The 20,538-nt window shown below is 39.6% G+C and overlaps 1 protein-coding gene across 1 annotated transcript in view; it reads right to left on the bottom strand.

Annotated features, from left to right (window-relative positions):
- LOC134671266 (cuticlin-3) overlaps positions 1-20,538 on the bottom strand; it is a 51,789-nt gene that overhangs the window by 23,975 nt on the left and 7,276 nt on the right. The window contains exons 2-4 of the mRNA XM_063529078.1: positions 17,183-17,219; positions 16,709-16,855; positions 16,416-16,463 (exon numbers count right to left, since the gene is read on the bottom strand). Coding sequence (XP_063385148.1) covers positions 16,416-16,463; positions 16,709-16,855; positions 17,183-17,219 — 232 coding nt within the window. The remainder of the gene's footprint in view (positions 1-16,415; positions 16,464-16,708; positions 16,856-17,182; positions 17,220-20,538) is intronic.

Genomic DNA, 20,538 nt, shown 5'->3' with positions numbered 1-20,538 from the left:
AAGTTCGATATAACGCTCAGTTGGCATAATGTAGTACTGGTATAATTTGTAATATTTACTACTATTATAACAACCTACGTATTCGAACTTAAGGCAGGTCTCAGTTAGGTACGACGACGAGCGAAGCGAGGAGGAGTGTTAGGTAGAACTGCGACCCTACAGCGCGCGAGCCGAGCGAGCGAAGCGAGCGTGCCGCGGTAGCGGCCGGCGAAGCGCCAGAACCGACTTTTTTATTATAACCTCAACTTATTATTATACATTTGAATACATTATACCATAAATACTTATAACAAATATTCATTATATCCAGTAAACGTTATATCCAGTAGCTTTTATATCGATTAAACATTATATCCCATGAAAATAGTTATTTTGGCGAGAAACTAACTATCCATCAAAATATTATTCTCATCAACAGTATGCCAATGAATTATTCTGCCTAAGGAAATTGTGCGAAAAGACAGTATGCCAAGTACATATTATGCGACGCAATTTTCGGCAAAACAATTATTCGATTATAGTATTATTCTTCAAATTGAGATTATGCCATTGCATTATTCTGCTTTACAAAATTGTGCGAAACAACAGTATGCCATGAAACTTATGCAAAAAGTAATTCTGCGAAATGATGATTCTGCCAAGGGTTGCTATGCGAAAGTAAAATATGACAGTAAATTTTATGCAACATATTAGTAATCCCACAGTGTTGGTTTAGGAAGAACAAAGAACAGAAGAAAAGTAACGCGTTTGTCGTGTCTGAGTCGTTAGAACCGTGTAATAAGACTCTCTTTTTGGTTGATTCTGGATCGAGTGAGCATATATGCCGCGAGCGTGGACTATTTTCAACATTTACTAGCGCAAAAAATGATTGGAAAGTCGAAGTAGGTAATGGTGCGGGACTTAGTGTGCTAGGACATGGACAGATGGCGGTAGAAGTGCATAACGGGAGTGAATGGGTTGAAACAACCTTAGACGACGTTTTGTTCGTTCCGGAAATGAAATCAAATCTATTCTCTGTGGACTGTGTGACGGTCGCAAAACGAATTGGGAAGTCTTGTTATTTAGAATTTCGGTTTAAAAACAATGTGGCGAGTGTTGCTAAAACATTGGACGGTACCTTGATCGAGTGGCATGAAAAATTAGCGCATCAAAACTTCGATCATGTCAGAAAAGTGCTTGCGAAAAATAACATTGATGTAAAGAGTTCTTCAGTTTCCAAGTGCGAAAGTTGCCTCGAAGGCAAAATACATCGCTTGCCGTTTAGTAACAGCGAAAGTGTGACCACTAAAACGTGCGAACTTATCCACGCGGATACTTGCGGCCCGATGGAAGTTGCGTCTATAAGCGGTTCAAAATACTTCGTCGTATTGAAGGATGACTTTTCGAACTACAGAACAGTCTACTTTGTGAAAAACAAATACGAGGTGAAGGATTGTATCTCGGATTTCCTGAACAAAGCTGAAAACATGACAGGAAACAGAGTCCGAGTGTTTCGTAGTGATAACGGAACAGAATTTGTAAACAAAGACGTGAAGGAGATGTTTTCGAGACGCGGAATAGAACACCAGACAAGCGTTCCATACACCGCAGAGCAGAACGGTAAAGCCGAACGTGAAATACGTATTCTGGTCGAAGCTGCTAGAACTATGTTGAGTGCCAAGAACCTGCCAAAAGAGTTGTGGGCAGAGGCCACCACGACAGCAGCATTTGTACTGAATAGGACTGGGAAAAGCAAAGATAGTGAAAAATCCCCATATGAAGTCTGGTCAGGGAAAAGTTTTGACATCCACCGGTTAAAACCCTTCGGTACCCCAGTGTATACTCATATTCCAAAGGAAAAGAGGAGGAAGTGGGACCGAAAAGGGGAAAAAGGATTGATGGTTGGATACGGAGATACTGTGAAAGGCTACAGAGTATACTATCCAGATACAAAGAATGTGGAACTAAAGAGGGATATAGTTTTCTTGGAAAATAAAGAATCAAAAGATGAGAGTCAGCATGAGGTCACAGTGACTACCACAGAAAACAAAGATGATAATACTGAGCAGCCCTGCAATGAGCCAGAAGGGGAGTTGCCTAGCGTCAGTGACAGAACGGTGACTTCAAGTGCAGAGGAATCAGGAAGTGAATATATCCCGTCAGGTGATGAAGGTGACAGCTCATTAGAGCTAAGTGATGAAGTACCTCATAGAGAACCCAGCACACGAGTTAGAAAACCACCTGCATTTTACAACTGTCACTGTCAGAGTGTCCGCACTACAGAAAATGAGCCTACAACATACAAAGAGGCGATGACCCGACATGATGCTGACAAATGGTCTGAAGCTATAAAGCGTGAAATGAAGACACTGGAAGATAATGACACTTGGAAAATAGTGAGTGATCCAGGAAGTGAGAAAGTGATCAGTAGTAAGTGGGTGTTTAAGATTAAAAGTGGTAATAAGGACACTCCGCAGTACAAAGCCAGGTTAGTTGCTAGGGGTTTCGAACAAGATGACATATTAGATTTAAATGACATTTATGCCCCAGTTGCCAAGTTGTCAACTCTTAGGTTGTTTGTAGCAATTGTAACTAAACTTAAATTGCCTATAATTCAGATGGATGTGACCGGAGCCTTTTTATATGGTAAAATAAATGAAAATGTGTATGTTAGCCTACCAGAAGGTGCCTATGAGGGTAGTAAAACTATTGTGAAACTAAATAAGTCTCTTTATGGGCTTAAAAGCTCACCAAAATGTTGGAATGAAACATTTAATTCAGTAATGGTTAAAGAAGGCTTTACTAGGTTAAGTTGTGACTCTTGCCTGTATACAAAGTGTAATAAAACTAGCCAAACATATCTGTTGCTATATGTAGATGATTTGTTAATTTTTGGGTCAAATGAAAATGAAGTGGAACAACTTAAAAACAAATTAAATAAAGAGTTCAAAATGAAAGACCTAGGGCTAGTGTCAGATTACTTAGGTATTAATATAAAACAAAATGTGCAAACAGGCATTACTGAACTGAGTCAAAAGAGTTATTTGGAGAATGTACTTAAAAGATTTAAGATGGAAAATTGCAAACCTATGTTGACACCAATAGATATGAATATTAACAGTAAAATATTTGAGGCTGATAGTGGCACTGTAGATAAAAATATTGAAAAGACTTGTAGACAAATTATAGGCTGTCTCATGTATGCAGTGTCTGGTACTAGGCCTGACCTATGTTTTGTGTATGTGTCTCCTTGTTGAGTAGATATCAGAAATGTGCAAATGAGATATTATTGACAGCATTAAAAAGGGTCCTGAGATATGTCAAACATACTCTAGATTATAAATTAGTATATAAATGTGAAAATGATGTTTTAGAGGGATTCTGTGATGCAGACTGGGGTGGTGATCTCAAAGATAGAAAATCCACCACAGGCTACTTGTTTAAATTTTCAAATTGTCTGATATCTTGGAGTTCAAAGAAACAAGTATCAGTCAGTTTATCCTCAACGGAATCAGAGTATGTTGCACTTAGTGTTGCAGCCAGCGAAGCCTGTTGGTTGATAAATTTGTTGAATGATTTCGGGATTAATAGTGTATGTCCAGTGAACATATATTGTGATAACCAGTCAGCCATTTCAGTTGCTTGCACAGATACTGTTAAGCGCCTGAAACATGTTGACATTAGATACCACTTTATTAAGGAGTTGGTTAAAAATAATAAATTAACTTTGAAATATGTTAGAACTAGTGATCAACCAGCAGACATGCTCACTAAAGCCCTAAACAGAGAATTGCTCACACGTTTTCTTGTGTTGTGTGGTATGGAGAACATTTAAGTTTGTTGTTAATGTATTTGTTGAGAATGCTTATTAAGTTTTTAAAGTGTAATTACATTGAGAAGGGGTGTTAGAAATATAGCAATGTAATTGCACCTTTGTGGTGGTTTATTTTATTTGTGTCGATGACATGTAGTTTAAAACTTACTTCCGGTATCCGACGTTCTATGTCTAATGTCACTCGTGCCTAATTCTTGCTAATGTAATGGCGATTCTTATATATAAAATGAAACTCACATTACCAATTTAAACTGTTTTCTTTATTTAATTCTATCACTCTCCATAGCTCGCTGAGCGACTTTGAACTGGTGGACCAACCCTACCGTGAGTGTCCATAATATATGTCTCGGCTCCGTAGGTCATGACGGGTAGGACGCACTGATTGAAAACTTTTGTTTTCAAGCATTGCGGTATGGATGACGAGAAGACTCGGCGTAGTTTCCCAAACGCTGCCCAGCCCAGCTGGATCCTCCTCTTGGCCTCCTTCTCGAAATTGTTTTTACCTAACTGTAGAATCTGCCCGAGGTAAGTATATTCCGAAACGATTTCGAGAAGGTGGCCATTTACGACTATCGGTATTGGATCAATGTGGCCATTGATCATGACTTTAGTTTTATCCAAATTCATGCCAAGACCGATGCGTCGCGAGGCCGCAGCTAGGCTGTCCAGCATCCGGTTCAGCTCCTCTAGCGACTCCGCCACTATGACTATGTCATCTGCGAATCGTAGGTGTGAGATGTAGTCGCCGTTTATGTTAATGCCCTTACCTTTCCAGTCCAGCGTCTTAAACATATCTTCCAACGCGCTTGTGAACAGTTTCGGGGATATAACATCCCCCTGTCTCACCCCTCTGCGCAATTGGATAGGTTTAGACTGCTGACCCTGTACTTGGACACTCATGGTGGCGGCTTCGTAGAGACATCTCAACACCTCGATATAACGATAGTCTATTTGGCATCGCTGTAAGGATTCCAGAACAGCCCAGGTCACGACAGAGTCAAAGGCCTTCTCATAGTCCACAAAGGCTAGACACAGGGGCTGATTATATTCTTCGCACTTTTGTATAATCTGCCTCACTGTGTGAATGTGGTCTATGGTGCCATATCCTCCGCGAAACCCCGCCTGCTCTGGCGGCTGGAACTCGTCGAGTCTCCTGGCGAGACGGTTCGTGACCACTCGTGAGAACAGCTTATAGACGTGACTCAGGAGCGAGATGGGTCTGTAATTTTTAAGGAGGGTTTTGTCCCCCTTCTTAAAAAAGAGCACCACCAAACTCCCGCTCCACGCCTTTACCATATAGAGATACCATAACAAGCCTTCCAAAGTAATGTAACTAAGTTGAGTCTTGGGAGAGATAATTTAACGGTTCCGGAATAACGCACTGATAAGTGGGAAATAGGATAAGCTTATTATGGCAGCCAAATAGATAAAGATTAAAATGATGGTGTTGTGTTTAGGTAACTGTAAGTTAACAATTGATAATCATACTTTTTGTTTAATTGCAAATCTGATTAGTTAGAATGTAATGTGAGAACAGAGTCTTTTATTAGGGGGTAGATAGGATAATCGTGGGTGTTTTATTATCCGAGCTTTCTTACAAGAGTTCTTTGGCTTATTAAATCAATTAATAAGCTGACACTGTTTCCACAGCCCGTCGCACCTATCACCAGATTACAACCCATGCATCACTTAACAATGGAGCTAGATCATCGCTTTACAGACTCACTTTCTAATAAAAAAACAAAAACGCATCGTGTACCCGAAGTGCGAAAAAAACAAGACAGGGGCGCTAGTGTAATATTGTATCTAATTTGTCTTTTATGTGAACTGGTCGTCACAAATTGCCAAATAGCTTGTCAATTATTCTGTGGTCGTTGAACAAATGGAAACCAATTGGCGTTAATGAAACGCCTTTCACCTATTTCCCTGGATAGATAGACATTTACCGGTGACAAAGCGTATTTTGATCGACACTTGGCGCCCTCAAATCGGTTTAGTTAAAACTTTTTTTGTGATTAAGTGAGATTAAGGCCACGGAGCTTTTTACGGTTATCGTTCTTTTTAATCCCATTTTGTTTATATGCATCAGCTGGAACTCGTAAAGATGTTGTTGATTTGTTGAGTGCTGCTTCGAACTTTCGTGCTTTCGAATAGAACCATCGGTACCTAACATAGTATCAATCTACCAAAGATTTTCCATTGTTATCAAAGAAAATGCCTAGGCGCGCAGAATTTTGTTAAGCCAAAACAAAGCCGTCACAAGTTCTATGCTTTCTTCTAATACCATGATTTAAGCTAAGAACCAAAACCGTCCTGCAAGAAAAATTAAAAATACTCTTTTTAAAAAATAAACCAGATAAGTTGATTTCTCACCAACCTGATTTGAGCCATTACTTTACATTGTAAGATACGTACGATGTACTATCACGCTCTGCGATTGTTGCGCCATTTAGGGTCCTAGCTAAATTGGTTGTTCAATACTTACGCTATAGAATTTCCAATTAGCAAGAGACCTTATCGCATAACAATCACGGAGCTTGACTGTTCATACGTACACAGAGGTGTAATAAAGCAGGTATGAAAACTTTCTTAAACGACAGCTGAAGATGCACCGCATCGCGCTAATTAACTCGGCGCCTGCTCAATAGGACGGTCATGGTACAGATGACTTTCGTAATCCGAGTTTGACATTGAGCTACATAACAATAGAGATTTGTGGGACCATTAAACACTATGAAAGAGTGCATACTGTCCATCTAGATTGCTAATTGTATGGGAAATGTGTGGCATCTACATCTAGATTATTCATTTACATACACTATTTGCATTATCTCGATGGTGTCAGCTTACGGTATTTGAAGTATTTTACACCTGTATCATATTTCATTAGTAATGTCTTGAGATGTTCTGATATTAAGAATATTAGCCATTTTACCTGTCTTAGACGACCATGTTTTTCGAGAATAAGGTGCACTTGAGTAATTTCAAATCACTTCAGAGGGGCTGACGCGAAAACCGAAATTCGCAAATTGCGGGGATCTTTCTCATTTACTCCAATGAAGACGTAATAAGAGTGACAGAGAAAAATGCCCGCAATTTGCGAACTTCGATGTTCGCGGTTATAGGCCAGATAATGTCGGAATTACGAAAATGAACGTAGATAGAGTTAGACTTAGACCAATAATGTAAGTTGGTAGCGATTTTGATAGCTTAGGTTATTTTTAATATGAAAATTCTATGAAAGTATGACGTTTGAATACTTAGTACTTGCGCGGTCTGAGCTATCCAAATCGCTGCCAACTTAGCTTGGTCGTGCTTTATGATGAAATCGTCAGGTGATAATTAAAACTCGATAATTACTATCACAACATAGCTATAGTGAACCGTGCTAGTATTAAAATAAGGTTAATTTTTGTTTAATCATGTTTTTGCAATAAGTGAATTCTGGTTGTGATCTGACGAAATTGTAGGTCATTTTTGGAAATACACGACATTCGGAATTTATTCCAAAATCAAGACTATTCCAACTGTGTACAGATGCATGCTCTTATAAAAATATGATGAAAGAACTTACATAAACATCTCAATTGAGCAGATTTCCATTACCATCAAATCGAAAACCTGCGTTACCTAAATCTCGTAAACTCACTGGATCCTCACAAAAGTTTCACGCGTGAGTTGGTCAGGGGCTCCGGGCACGTTGCTTAACCCAGGCCTAACTACCTACGGGGCACTTGTGCAAGGCCCGTGTGGGTACAATATCGCCAGCTTATCTCATTGGGGTATCGCTACTGTAAGCAATTTGCAATTTTTAATTGTTAAGATCCTCTCTTCTTATGAAGCCGGGGTTTGCTAAAGCTGCAATGAGGTCTACCGCGAGTATACCTACTGTGCTTACACTGCTTTCCAAAGTCCTTTATTTAGGACACAGATCTGTATTTATCAGACATCGTAAATTTTATAGCATTTTTGGTGCATTGGAGTGGTGTTAACGGAATTGGTATAGATAATTGTTTATACCGATTCCGTTAACACCACTCCGCTGCACCGAAAATGCTATAAAATTTACAATGCCGGGTATTTATTTCATTCCAATGCCAGTTCTATCTCTGATGCTTCTTTTTTTAAACATTGATACCATAACATCATCATCATCATCATCATCAGGCTATATTAGTCCACTGCTGGACATAGCCCTCCCCTAAAGAGCGCCATAGCGCCCTGTCTTCAGCTTGCCGCATCCAGCATCTGCCTGCAGTCTTTCGCAGATCGTCATCCCACCTGGCCGGAGGGCGTCCTACACTACGTTTGCCGAGTCGCGGTCTCCACTCAAGAACACGTTTCCCCCAGCGGTTGTCGGTTCTTCGTGCGATATGGCCAGCCCACTGCCACTTCAGCTTGCTAATTCTTTGAGCTATGTCGATAACTTTGGTTCTCTGTCGAATGTATTCGTTACGAATCTTATCCTTCAGAGAAACTCCGAGCATAGCTCTCTCTGTTAGAAATATAGCAATGTAATTGCACCTTTGTGGTGGTTTATTTTATTTGTGTCGATGACATGTAGTTTAAAACTTACTTCCGGTATCCGACGTTCTATGTCTAATGTCACTCGTGCCTAATTCTTGCTAATGTAATGGCGATTCTTATATATAAAATAAAACTCACATTACCAATTTAAACTGTTTTCTTTATTTAATTCTATCAGGTTATGGGCCCAGCCACATATTCCTGTAAAATTATCTAAAGAATTCAGGAAGTTCATCGCCGAAAGAAATGTGTCGGCGATCGGTATAAAAGTGAGGTCTGGTATGGACGCCATTGTTGGAAGTACAAAATAATTTACTTGCTCGGCTGAAAGGGTAAGGAAGGACAGCAAGATGGATTTAAATCTCAATACAAATAACAGCTTGATAAAGCTGGAAGGATCCAGTAATTGGAATATATGGAAATTTCAAACCACCGTGTTATTGCGAGGTCAAAATTGGTTGGACATTGTCGAGGGAAAGAGCGTAAAACCCGAAGAAGCTGGTAGTGCTCGAAATACTTGGGAAACAAAAGATGCAAAGGCCCAAGCCTTGTTGGTTACGCGTATGAAGGAGAACACCATGCTGCATATTATATCGTGTTCAACCTCGGCTGAAATGTGGAAAAAACTGCAGAGTGTTTATGAGCAAAAGACGGAGACAAGTATCCACATCGTACAGCAACGTTTCTTTCAATTTAAATACGAATCGGGAACTGAGATGTCTACATTCCTATCAAAGATTCAGGAAATGCAGAATCAGCTCAAACAGATGGGCGAAGAAGTCTCTGATAAGTTCGTTATTACAAAAGTCTTAATGTCGTTGCCTGATGAGTATAAACACTTTGTATCTGCTTGGGAGTCTGCCCCTGATGACAAGCAAACTATGGATAACTTGGTGGCGAGATTACTAGTAGAAGAAGAAAGAGTAAAAGAAAAAGGTGAAGAACCTACCCCGTCCTCGTCAGCTTTCCTAGCGAAGAATAAAAAGAATGTAAAGTGTATGAAGTGTAACAGACTTGGACATTATGCCAGTGAGTGTAGAAGCAACAATAGTAACAACAAGAGTGAAGGACATAATAACAAGTGCTTTTACTGTGGTAAAGGGGGACATACTAAATCACAGTGTTGGTTTAGGAAGAACAAAGAACAGAAGAAAAGTAACGCGTTTGTCGTGTCTGAGTCGTTAGAACCGTGTAATAAGACTCTCTTTTTGGTTGATTCTGGATCGAGTGAGCATATATGCCGCGAGCGTGGACTATTTTCAACATTTACTAGCGCAAAAAATGATTGGAAAGTCGAAGTAGGTAATGGTGCGGGACTTAGTGTGCTAGGACATGGACAGATGGCGGTAGAAGTGCATAACGGGAGTGAATGGGTTGAAACAACCTTAGACGACGTTTTGTTCGTTCCGGAAATGAAATCAAATCTATTCTCTGTGGACTGTGTGACGGTCGCAAAACGAATTGGGAAGTCTTGTTATTTAGAATTTCGGTTTAAAAACAATGTGGCGAGTGTTGCTAAAACATTGGACGGTACCTTGATCGAGTGGCATGAAAAATTAGCGCATCAAAACTTCGATCATGTCAGAAAAGTGCTTGCGAAAAATAACATTGATGTAAAGAGTTCTTCAGTTTCCAAGTGCGAAAGTTGCCTCGAAGGCAAAATACATCGCTTGCCGTTTAGTAACAGCGAAAGTGTGACCACTAAAACGTGCGAACTTATCCACGCGGATACTTGCGGCCCGATGGAAGTTGCGTCTATAAGCGGTTCAAAATACTTCGTCGTATTGAAGGATGACTTTTCGAACTACAGAACAGTCTACTTTGTGAAAAACAAATACGAGGTGAAGGATTGTATCTCGGATTTCCTGAACAAAGCTGAAAACATGACAGGAAACAGAGTCCGAGTGTTTCGTAGTGATAACGGAACAGAATTTGTAAACAAAGACGTGAAGGAGATGTTTTCGAGACGCGGAATAGAACACCAGACAAGCGTTCCATACACCGCAGAGCAGAACGGTAAAGCCGAACGTGAAATACGTATTCTGGTCGAAGCTGCTAGAACTATGTTGAGTGCCAAGAACCTGCCAAAAGAGTTGTGGGCAGAGGCCACCACGACAGCAGCATTTGTACTGAATAGGACTGGGAAAAGCAAAGATAGTGAAAAATCCCCATATGAAGTCTGGTCAGGGAAAAGTTTTGACATCCACCGGTTAAAACCCTTCGGTACCCCAGTGTATACTCATATTCCAAAGGAAAAGAGGAGGAAGTGGGACCGAAAAGGGGAAAAAGGATTGATGGTTGGATACGGAGATACTGTGAAAGGCTACAGAGTATACTATCCAGATACAAAGAATGTGGAACTAAAGAGGGATATAGTTTTCTTGGAAAATAAAGAATCAAAAGATGAGAGTCAGCATGAGGTCACAGTGACTACCACAGAAAACAAAGATGATAATACTGAGCAGCCCTGCAATGAGCCAGAAGGGGAGTTGCCTAGCGTCAGTGACAGAACGGTGACTTCAAGTGCAGAGGAATCAGGAAGTGAATATATCCCGTCAGGTGATGAAGGTGACAGCTCATTAGAGCTAAGTGATGAAGTACCTCATAGAGAACCCAGCACACGAGTTAGAAAACCACCTGCATTTTACAACTGTCACTGTCAGAGTGTCCGCACTACAGAAAATGAGCCTACAACATACAAAGAGGCGATGACCCGACATGATGCTGACAAATGGTCTGAAGCTATAAAGCGTGAAATGAAGACACTGGAAGATAATGACACTTGGAAAATAGTGAGTGATCCAGGAAGTGAGAAAGTGATCAGTAGTAAGTGGGTGTTTAAGATTAAAAGTGGTAATAAGGACACTCCGCAGTACAAAGCCAGGTTAGTTGCTAGGGGTTTCGAACAAGATGACATATTAGATTTAAATGACATTTATGCCCCAGTTGCCAAGTTGTCAACTCTTAGGTTGTTTGTAGCAATTGTAACTAAACTTAAATTGCCTATAATTCAGATGGATGTGACCGGAGCCTTTTTATATGGTAAAATAAATGAAAATGTGTATGTTAGCCTACCAGAAGGTGCCTATGAGGGTAGTAAAACTATTGTGAAACTAAATAAGTCTCTTTATGGGCTTAAAAGCTCACCAAAATGTTGGAATGAAACATTTAATTCAGTAATGGTTAAAGAAGGCTTTACTAGGTTAAGTTGTGACTCTTGCCTGTATACAAAGTGTAATAAAACTAGCCAAACATATCTGTTGCTATATGTAGATGATTTGTTAATTTTTGGGTCAAATGAAAATGAAGTGGAACAACTTAAAAACAAATTAAATAAAGAGTTCAAAATGAAAGACCTAGGGCTAGTGTCAGATTACTTAGGTATTAATATAAAACAAAATGTGCAAACAGGCATTACTGAACTGAGTCAAAAGAGTTATTTGGAGAATGTACTTAAAAGATTTAAGATGGAAAATTGCAAACCTATGTTGACACCAATAGATATGAATATTAACAGTAAAATATTTGAGGCTGATAGTGGCACTGTAGATAAAAATATTGAAAAGACTTGTAGACAAATTATAGGCTGTCTCATGTATGCAGTGTCTGGTACTAGGCCTGACCTATGTTTTGTGTATGTGTCTCCTTGTTGAGTAGATATCAGAAATGTGCAAATGAGATATTATTGACAGCATTAAAAAGGGTCCTGAGATATGTCAAACATACTCTAGATTATAAATTAGTATATAAATGTGAAAATGATGTTTTAGAGGGATTCTGTGATGCAGACTGGGGTGGTGATCTCAAAGATAGAAAATCCACCACAGGCTACTTGTTTAAATTTTCAAATTGTCTGATATCTTGGAGTTCAAAGAAACAAGTATCAGTCAGTTTATCCTCAACGGAATCAGAGTATGTTGCACTTAGTGTTGCAGCCAGCGAAGCCTGTTGGTTGATAAATTTGTTGAATGATTTCGGGATTAATAGTGTATGTCCAGTGAACATATATTGTGATAACCAGTCAGCCATTTCAGTTGCTTGCACAGATACTGTTAAGCGCCTGAAACATGTTGACATTAGATACCACTTTATTAAGGAGTTGGTTAAAAATAATAAATTAACTTTGAAATATGTTAGAACTAGTGATCAACCAGCAGACATGCTCACTAAAGCCCTAAACAGAGAATTGCTCACACGTTTTCTTGTGTTGTGTGGTATGGAGAACATTTAAGTTTGTTGTTAATGTATTTGTTGAGAATGCTTATTAAGTTTTTAAAGTGTAATTACATTGAGAAGGGGTGTTAGAAATATAGCAATGTAATTGCACCTTTGTGGTGGTTTATTTTATTTGTGTCGATGACATGTAGTTTAAAACTTACTTCCGGTATCCGACGTTCTATGTCTAATGTCACTCGTGCCTAATTCTTGCTAATGTAATGGCGATTCTTATATATAAAATGAAACTCACATTACCAATTTAAACTGTTTTCTTTATTTAATTCTATCACTCTCCATAGCTCGCTGAGCGACTTTGAACTGGTGGACCAACCCTACCGTGAGTGTCCATAATATATGTCTCGGCTCCGTAGGTCATGACGGGTAGGACGCACTGATTGAAAACTTTTGTTTTCAAGCATTGCGGTATGGATGACGAGAAGACTCGGCGTAGTTTCCCAAACGCTGCCCAGCCCAGCTGGATCCTCCTCTTGGCCTCCTTCTCGAAATTGTTTTTACCTAACTGTAGAATCTGCCCGAGGTAAGTATATTCCGAAACGATTTCGAGAAGGTGGCCATTTACGACTATCGGTATTGGATCAATGTGGCCATTGATCATGACTTTAGTTTTATCCAAATTCATGCCAAGACCGATGCGTCGCGAGGCCGCAGCTAGGCTGTCCAGCATCCGGTTCAGCTCCTCTAGCGACTCCGCCACTATGACTATGTCATCTGCGAATCGTAGGTGTGAGATGTAGTCGCCGTTTATGTTAATGCCCTTACCTTTCCAGTCCAGCGTCTTAAACATATCTTCCAACGCGCTTGTGAACAGTTTCGGGGATATAACATCCCCCTGTCTCACCCCTCTGCGCAATTGGATAGGTTTAGACTGCTGACCCTGTACTTGGACACTCATGGTGGCGGCTTCGTAGAGACATCTCAACACCTCGATATAACGATAGTCTATTTGGCATCGCTGTAAGGATTCCAGAACAGCCCAGGTCACGACAGAGTCAAAGGCCTTCTCATAGTCCACAAAGGCTAGACACAGGGGCTGATTATATTCTTCGCACTTTTGTATAATCTGCCTCACTGTGTGAATGTGGTCTATGGTGCCATATCCTCCGCGAAACCCCGCCTGCTCTGGCGGCTGGAACTCGTCGAGTCTCCTGGCGAGACGGTTCGTGACCACTCGTGAGAACAGCTTATAGACGTGACTCAGGAGCGAGATGGGTCTGTAATTTTTAAGGAGGGTTTTGTCCCCCTTCTTAAAAAAGAGCACCACCAAACTCCCGCTCCACGCCTTTACCATATAGAGATACCATAACAAGCCTTCCAAAGTAATGTAACTAAGTTGAGTCTTGGGAGAGATAATTTAACGGTTCCGGAATAACGCACTGATAAGTGGGAAATAGGATAAGCTTATTATGGCAGCCAAATAGATAAAGATTAAAATGATGGTGTTGTGTTTAGGTAACTGTAAGTTAACAATTGATAATCATACTTTTTGTTTAATTGCAAATCTGATTAGTTAGAATGTAATGTGAGAACAGAGTCTTTTATTAGGGGGTAGATAGGATAATCGTGGGTGTTTTATTATCCGAGCTTTCTTACAAGAGTTCTTTGGCTTATTAAATCAATTAATAAGCTGACACTGTTTCCACAGCCCGTCGCACCTATCACCAGATTACAACCCATGCATCACTTAACAATGGAGCTAGATCATCGCTTTACAGACTCACTTTCTAATAAAAAAACAAAAACGCATCGTGTACCCGAAGTGCGAAAAAAACAAGACAGGGGCGCTAGTGTAATATTGTATCTAATTTGTCTTTTATGTGAACTGGTCGTCACAAATTGCCAAATAGCTTGTCAATTATTCTGTGGTCGTTGAACAAATGGAAACCAATTGGCGTTAATGAAACGCCTTTCACCTATTTCCCTGGATAGATAGACATTTACCGGTGACAAAGCGTATTTTGATCGACACTTGGCGCCCTCAAATCGGTTTAGTTAAAACTTTTTTTGTGATTAAGTGAGATTAAGGCCACGGAGCTTTTTACGGTTATCGTTCTTTTTAATCCCATTTTGTTTATATGCATCAGCTGGAACTCGTAAAGATGTTGTTGATTTGTTGAGTGCTGCTTCGAACTTTCGTGCTTTCGAATAGAACCATCGGTACCTAACATAGTATCAATCTACCAAAGATTTTCCATTGTTATCAAAGAAAATGCCTAGGCGCGCAGAATTTTGTTAAGCCAAAACAAAGCCGTCACAAGTTCTATGCTTTCTTCTAATACCATGATTTAAGCTAAGAACCAAAACCGTCCTGCAAGAAAAATTAAAAATACTCTTTTTAAAAAATAAACCAGATAAGTTGATTTCTCACCAACCTGATTTGAGCCATTACTTTACATTGTAAGATACGTACGATGTACTATCACGCTCTGCGATTGTTGCGCCATTTAGGGTCCTAGCTAAATTGGTTGTTCAATACTTACGCTATAGAATTTCCAATTAGCAAGAGACCTTATCGCATAACAATCACGGAGCTTGACTGTTCATACGTACACAGAGGTGTAATAAAGCAGGTATGAAAACTTTCTTAAACGACAGCTGAAGATGCACCGCATCGCGCTAATTAACTCGGCGCCTGCTCAATAGGACGGTCATGGTACAGATGACTTTCGTAATCCGAGTTTGACATTGAGCTACATAACAATAGAGATTTGTGGGACCATTAAACACTATGAAAGAGTGCATAGTACGGCACACTCATTGTTTAGTATTCGTTACTTGCGGGGCTGGTACGGGAATAATATTTATCGCGATTTATGTACGACTGACACTATCTAAGCCCGTTACATGAACAGTAGCATGTAACAAACACAAGTACACGTAATTTATACAGTTATTGTTTTATAATTGTAATGAACGGTTTTTTTCGCTCAAAAACAATTAATGAAGGATAAGTTTAGTACACTTAAAAAACAAATTTATTTCGCATTGCACTTAGCAAACCTAAACTCTAAACATGACGACCGATCGGATGAGTAGGTAAGGCGGTCGTGACACTGCTCCGTATCTCGCAGCGGCGTCCGTTGATGCGTTTTTTAACTTTGTATGTAGAATCTTGATTTTGTATAGAAAAAACGCATGGTACTACACACTGGCTCCGCGTCGACGCGCGGAGGAGCGAGACGCACGACGAGTCGCGCGCTCGGACGGAGACGCGGTGCGTGCCGCAGGGTATGTCACACCGAGCTCCGCAGTGCCGTACGGATTTTAGTGCAAGAAGGACGTAGGTGCAATGGATATCGAGTATATCGACGTCGATAAGTTTATTTTTGAAATTGAAAGTCGTCCAGCAATTTGTAATATTAAATGCGACGAATATTTTGCTTAGCAAAATAATCAAATGACGAGGTTGACATACGGGTGCAATTAATTTTTTTTTCTTCGTGTTGCCTTAAATCTTGGTAATCTCTAGCAAAAGACCCATTTACAGGTCTGGTTTGTAAATAGGGATGTACCCACGCAGTGTCTTCTGCGTTTTATGACTCGATTGTACAAAAAACAAACTGAAAGTATCACCGCAGCGTCCTGAATAAGTTCAGTTTCCATTTTATCGACAAATAGGAACTGATTTCACCTTAACGTTCGAATGTGAAATGAACGCGAGACGGAAGTAACGCGGGACGTCGCGCATCGCAGCTCCGGACGGAGATGCGGAGAAAACTCGGACGTTGGTGCGTTGTCCCCGCATGCGAGTCCGTTGCTCCGCGTCTCGCAACGAGACGCGGCGCCAGTGTGACAACCGCCTTATCCCAAAGTATATGTAAGGTAAATATGAACTTACAGGATCTTGTTCGCTACCATCCGTCTTGAGAGCTTCTCTTGTCTCATTCTGAAAAAAACATAAAACACATATTTAGTGTAATTATTTTATTGAGATATTGATGTGCTTTAGATATTGACTAAATCAGGAAATCGTACTTAAATATTTATCACACTACTTAAATTTTTATAACACCTCTTTGACATTTATATGGAACGTAACAATATAGGCCACCGACTTCTCCGGATGGGTCAATTGATCTTAAAGGGTTGACCGATTTCATAAAGGCTCTGTCGAGGGTTGTAAGCACGTACCTTCGCAACAGACGTAATTGATGGCTCTGGAGGGTCATCCCCGGACCCTTCGTGTACTTCGGTGGAGCTGGATGAGCTGACAGACACCACGGAGATCTCCGTCGATGCCTCCGAGGAATCTTCGTGAGGCACCGCGCAGTCAGCTTGCTGTAGGGAAAAAGACGTGTTAAGTAATACTTTTTCTAGGGATCAAGCAATGGGGTGCGACGTCCAGCATAGGAAAACTTTTCAACACACGATATGACGACTTTTCCATGGACTTTTGTCACTTTTGGAATTAACACGTGCATCGTAAAAAGCTTCTGGGATGCCGGTGTTCTTTCTCAACCCAAAAATAGGGCCAATTAAATATCATATTGTAAGATTAAATGACTAGAAATATCAACTTTTACTGTCTGAATAGGTTGAAACATTGGACAAGTTTTAATTCACTGGATTTATACATCAGGCATGGGTAATCATTAAGATACTCACTCTAATGACTAGAAGAACACTGCATAACACGAGCCACCTGAAACAACAAATACTACTTCAAATACAGTTCAGTAAAATACCTACATTACGTACACTCATTTATAAGTTAACGTACTCATCCTACAATCATGTCAGTGTTATTATTTTATTAGTAAGAAAGAAGAAAGAAAGGATTAAGTCAATCTGGGTGGGGCTAAAATCTACACTATTCTTAAAGTTATAAGAGCGTTTAGGTAGGCTTTCATTTAGGTCTCGTACTATACTAATTTTACCCTATGTTTGATGTTCTACGTTTGTGTAATATTTTAGAAATGGACTTTAGGGTACGAGTATCAAGATTCCTTTTATATAGTATCCAAAGAAATTGCCAAGAATTCGGTTAGGTTCAATATCGGAGCTTCTGAGTAATTGCAAGGTAGTTCCAGCCGCAAGCGAACCACTTGTTCAGTTTAAACCAGTATGAGTTCGCTCTTTGATTACGCTTGGGGCTCCAAGCGTAATCAAACCAAAAAATTCTAGCTATGTGAAACTATTTGTAATTGAAATTACGTGTCACGATGTATAGCCGAGATTTTTTATGGCACGCCGTTGCAACTGGTAGAAATTTCATCGACCGCATACTGTCAAATAAATATAATTATCAAACACAAACTACTACGGATCTTGTGCATAATTATTTTCCATCGTATTTTCACGAAAATGTACGAACATGCTATTTCAGACAGTCTTGATACAAAAAGTACTGAGGTTGACTGCAGTATAGCATGACAAATACGACCGTTTCCGAGAAATTACGATGGAAAACAATTATGCACTACATCTGTAACTCACATTAAACCTTATTTCATATGCAATATGGCGGCATTACTGACCACAATAATGTGATTTGCGTTTACAAGGTGCATAATTTAGTTATTGGAGAAATGGATAATTTACCAATCCACACCGTAAGCAAATTATCGAAGACCAAAACGTTAGGGCGTTACGCATGGTTACCTAAACGTTCGCGACTGCTTTGGGAAACACGGAGGTCAAAACACGAAGGGATAATGACAGGGCGCGGAATGGAATCAATGTCTACAACGATTGCCGTGATTGTTCAACCACGTGCCGTCGTGGTTTGTGAGGTTGAAGTAGTGTAGGTTGGTATATGTAGCGTTTTGTGGCAAGATGTTCAAGTTACTACAAATCGTTTTTAGAACCCCGGTGAAAGCCAAGAGTTAGGTACAAGTACCATGAGTATTTTGATATGAAAATAAAATAATAATCTAGTGTCAGTTTACTGCAAATATTTTAATTGAGCATTGCGAAAAAATTAAATAAGATGTCAGAAGAATTGTGCCCAATAATCTGTGTGTCAACATTTATTATCAATTTCGAATAGGTTCCTGTAAATATATTTATACCTTCTCTTAGCACCGATACAGACGGACTGCAACCCGACTGCAATTTTGTATGGGAACTGCACGCCGACTGTCGACAGTTCCCGTAAAAGTTCAGTCGGGTTTCAGTCCGTCTACCTAAGGTTAATTGCGGATAATCATAGGCAACACCAAAAATCCATCAACATATATCTCATTCTACCGTGTAAGTGCGTCATAGTCGCTTTATTTTCTTTTGTACTTAGTTAACATAGTTTTTAATGGTAACATTCCATTTCTAACCGCAGCTGCACTACCGGTACTGAACGCGTCGCTGTCATTGTCAATTTCCATAGTGAAATGAACAGTAATGCAGCTGTCGTTGGAAATGGACTGTCACCTTAAGTTTATACCTACTAATAACGCTATGGATCAATGATCTCAAATAAACGATTTTTTTATAAGCCGACAATTCCACCCAACAACCTGACAATCAAGGCGACGATTTTTTTTTGAGTTTGCCGACGTCATACAAATGCACCATCTTATCTGATAAAACCATAACAAACGGTCAAGGCCGAGACGCGTAAACCTAAAACTGATTTAATTCCGTCCGCAACGGACGCCGTTAGAAGCTGGTGTGAAGAATGGACCCTTCGTCATGCCGATTAACGATTACCATCCGTTTCCACGTTTACTAATTACATGCCGCCTCGAGCGCCATTCCACATTGTTTTTGGCAGCTCGTGATATTGCACGTTCTTGTTACCAAGACTCCACTAGATGACAAAAAAATATTTCATTTTCTTTCTTTCTTTCATCGTCTTATTGTACTCATAAGGACATTGGCTATTAATTAATATTAATGACGTTGAAGCCGATGGTCCCGGGTTCGAATAGCATGTATTAGTGTGATGAACACAGATATTTTTTCCTGAGTCATAGGTGTTTTCTATGTATTTAAGTATCTATTTGTATATTATAGGTCCCTATATATCTATACCTATTCACAATACAAGCCTTCCAGTGCTTACTGTGGGACTAAGTCAATCTGTGTAAGAATGTCCTATAATAATAATATAAACTGACCAACGTAAATATACCATTACTGGCTCGAAATATTGGTGGGAACCATGTTTTTAGGCACGAGTGGCATAATGGGCTTGTCACCGTTGTTCATGGTTTGATTCGGATCACCGCTACGAGCCGTCGGGAAGCCCGTCGGTTGGAAATTGAAAAATAATAAATTTAATACTTAGAAGTACAGTCGACGTTAAAGATATGTTTACACTTTTGCACCTTATTCCTTTGTAATAGGGCGAAATATGTAAACATATCTTTGACGTCGACTGTTCCTATTTTCCGGATCGAATTATGTAGTAATATATTTAGGTAGGTACTTAATATCAGGGAATTTTAAAGTAGTAAAATCATGATTTCTGTAAAACTATCGTTCGAATCTTGTTCTAGGGCTAAGGCTCATTGTCATCTGGTAATTTTGGATAAGTAGGTACTTATAATGACATAAGGCAAAACAATGTAAAAATGTGCCATTTTCAACCAAAAGTGTACTTATCGTCGGTGGTCAGTAAGGCGCTATTTCCATAAAGATTCTTTTTGAAACCATCCTTATCGATAACCGATAATGTGGTACCTTTTAGTTGAAAACGTGACATAATGGTCGAAATTGGTAAACTACATTGAAACAGAAACCAACGAACCCAGTTGGTTAGTTACAGTAAATTACATTGTTATGACTATAAATATAATTTTAAAAAGTCATCTTTCAATTATGCAAATGACCAAGCCGCCACACTATCAAAAGATTACTTTTAAAACAATGGAATTCACAAACAATTCAATCCAGAGCCGCTCAACGTATACTCAGTAAAAAATAATTGCAAGAAAACACTAACAGTTATTTCATTTCAGTTATTTGCATTATCTAGAATAATTAAAATTTAAAATTCAACTTAATTTCCCTGGGGTCGGCAA

This window comes from Cydia fagiglandana, chromosome 15 (genome assembly GCF_963556715.1).
Source record: "Cydia fagiglandana chromosome 15, ilCydFagi1.1, whole genome shotgun sequence".
NCBI lineage: Eukaryota > Metazoa > Arthropoda > Insecta > Lepidoptera > Tortricidae > Cydia > Cydia fagiglandana.
Note: the sequence above shows the minus strand (reverse complement) of the source record. Positions and strands in the feature narration are given on the sequence as shown.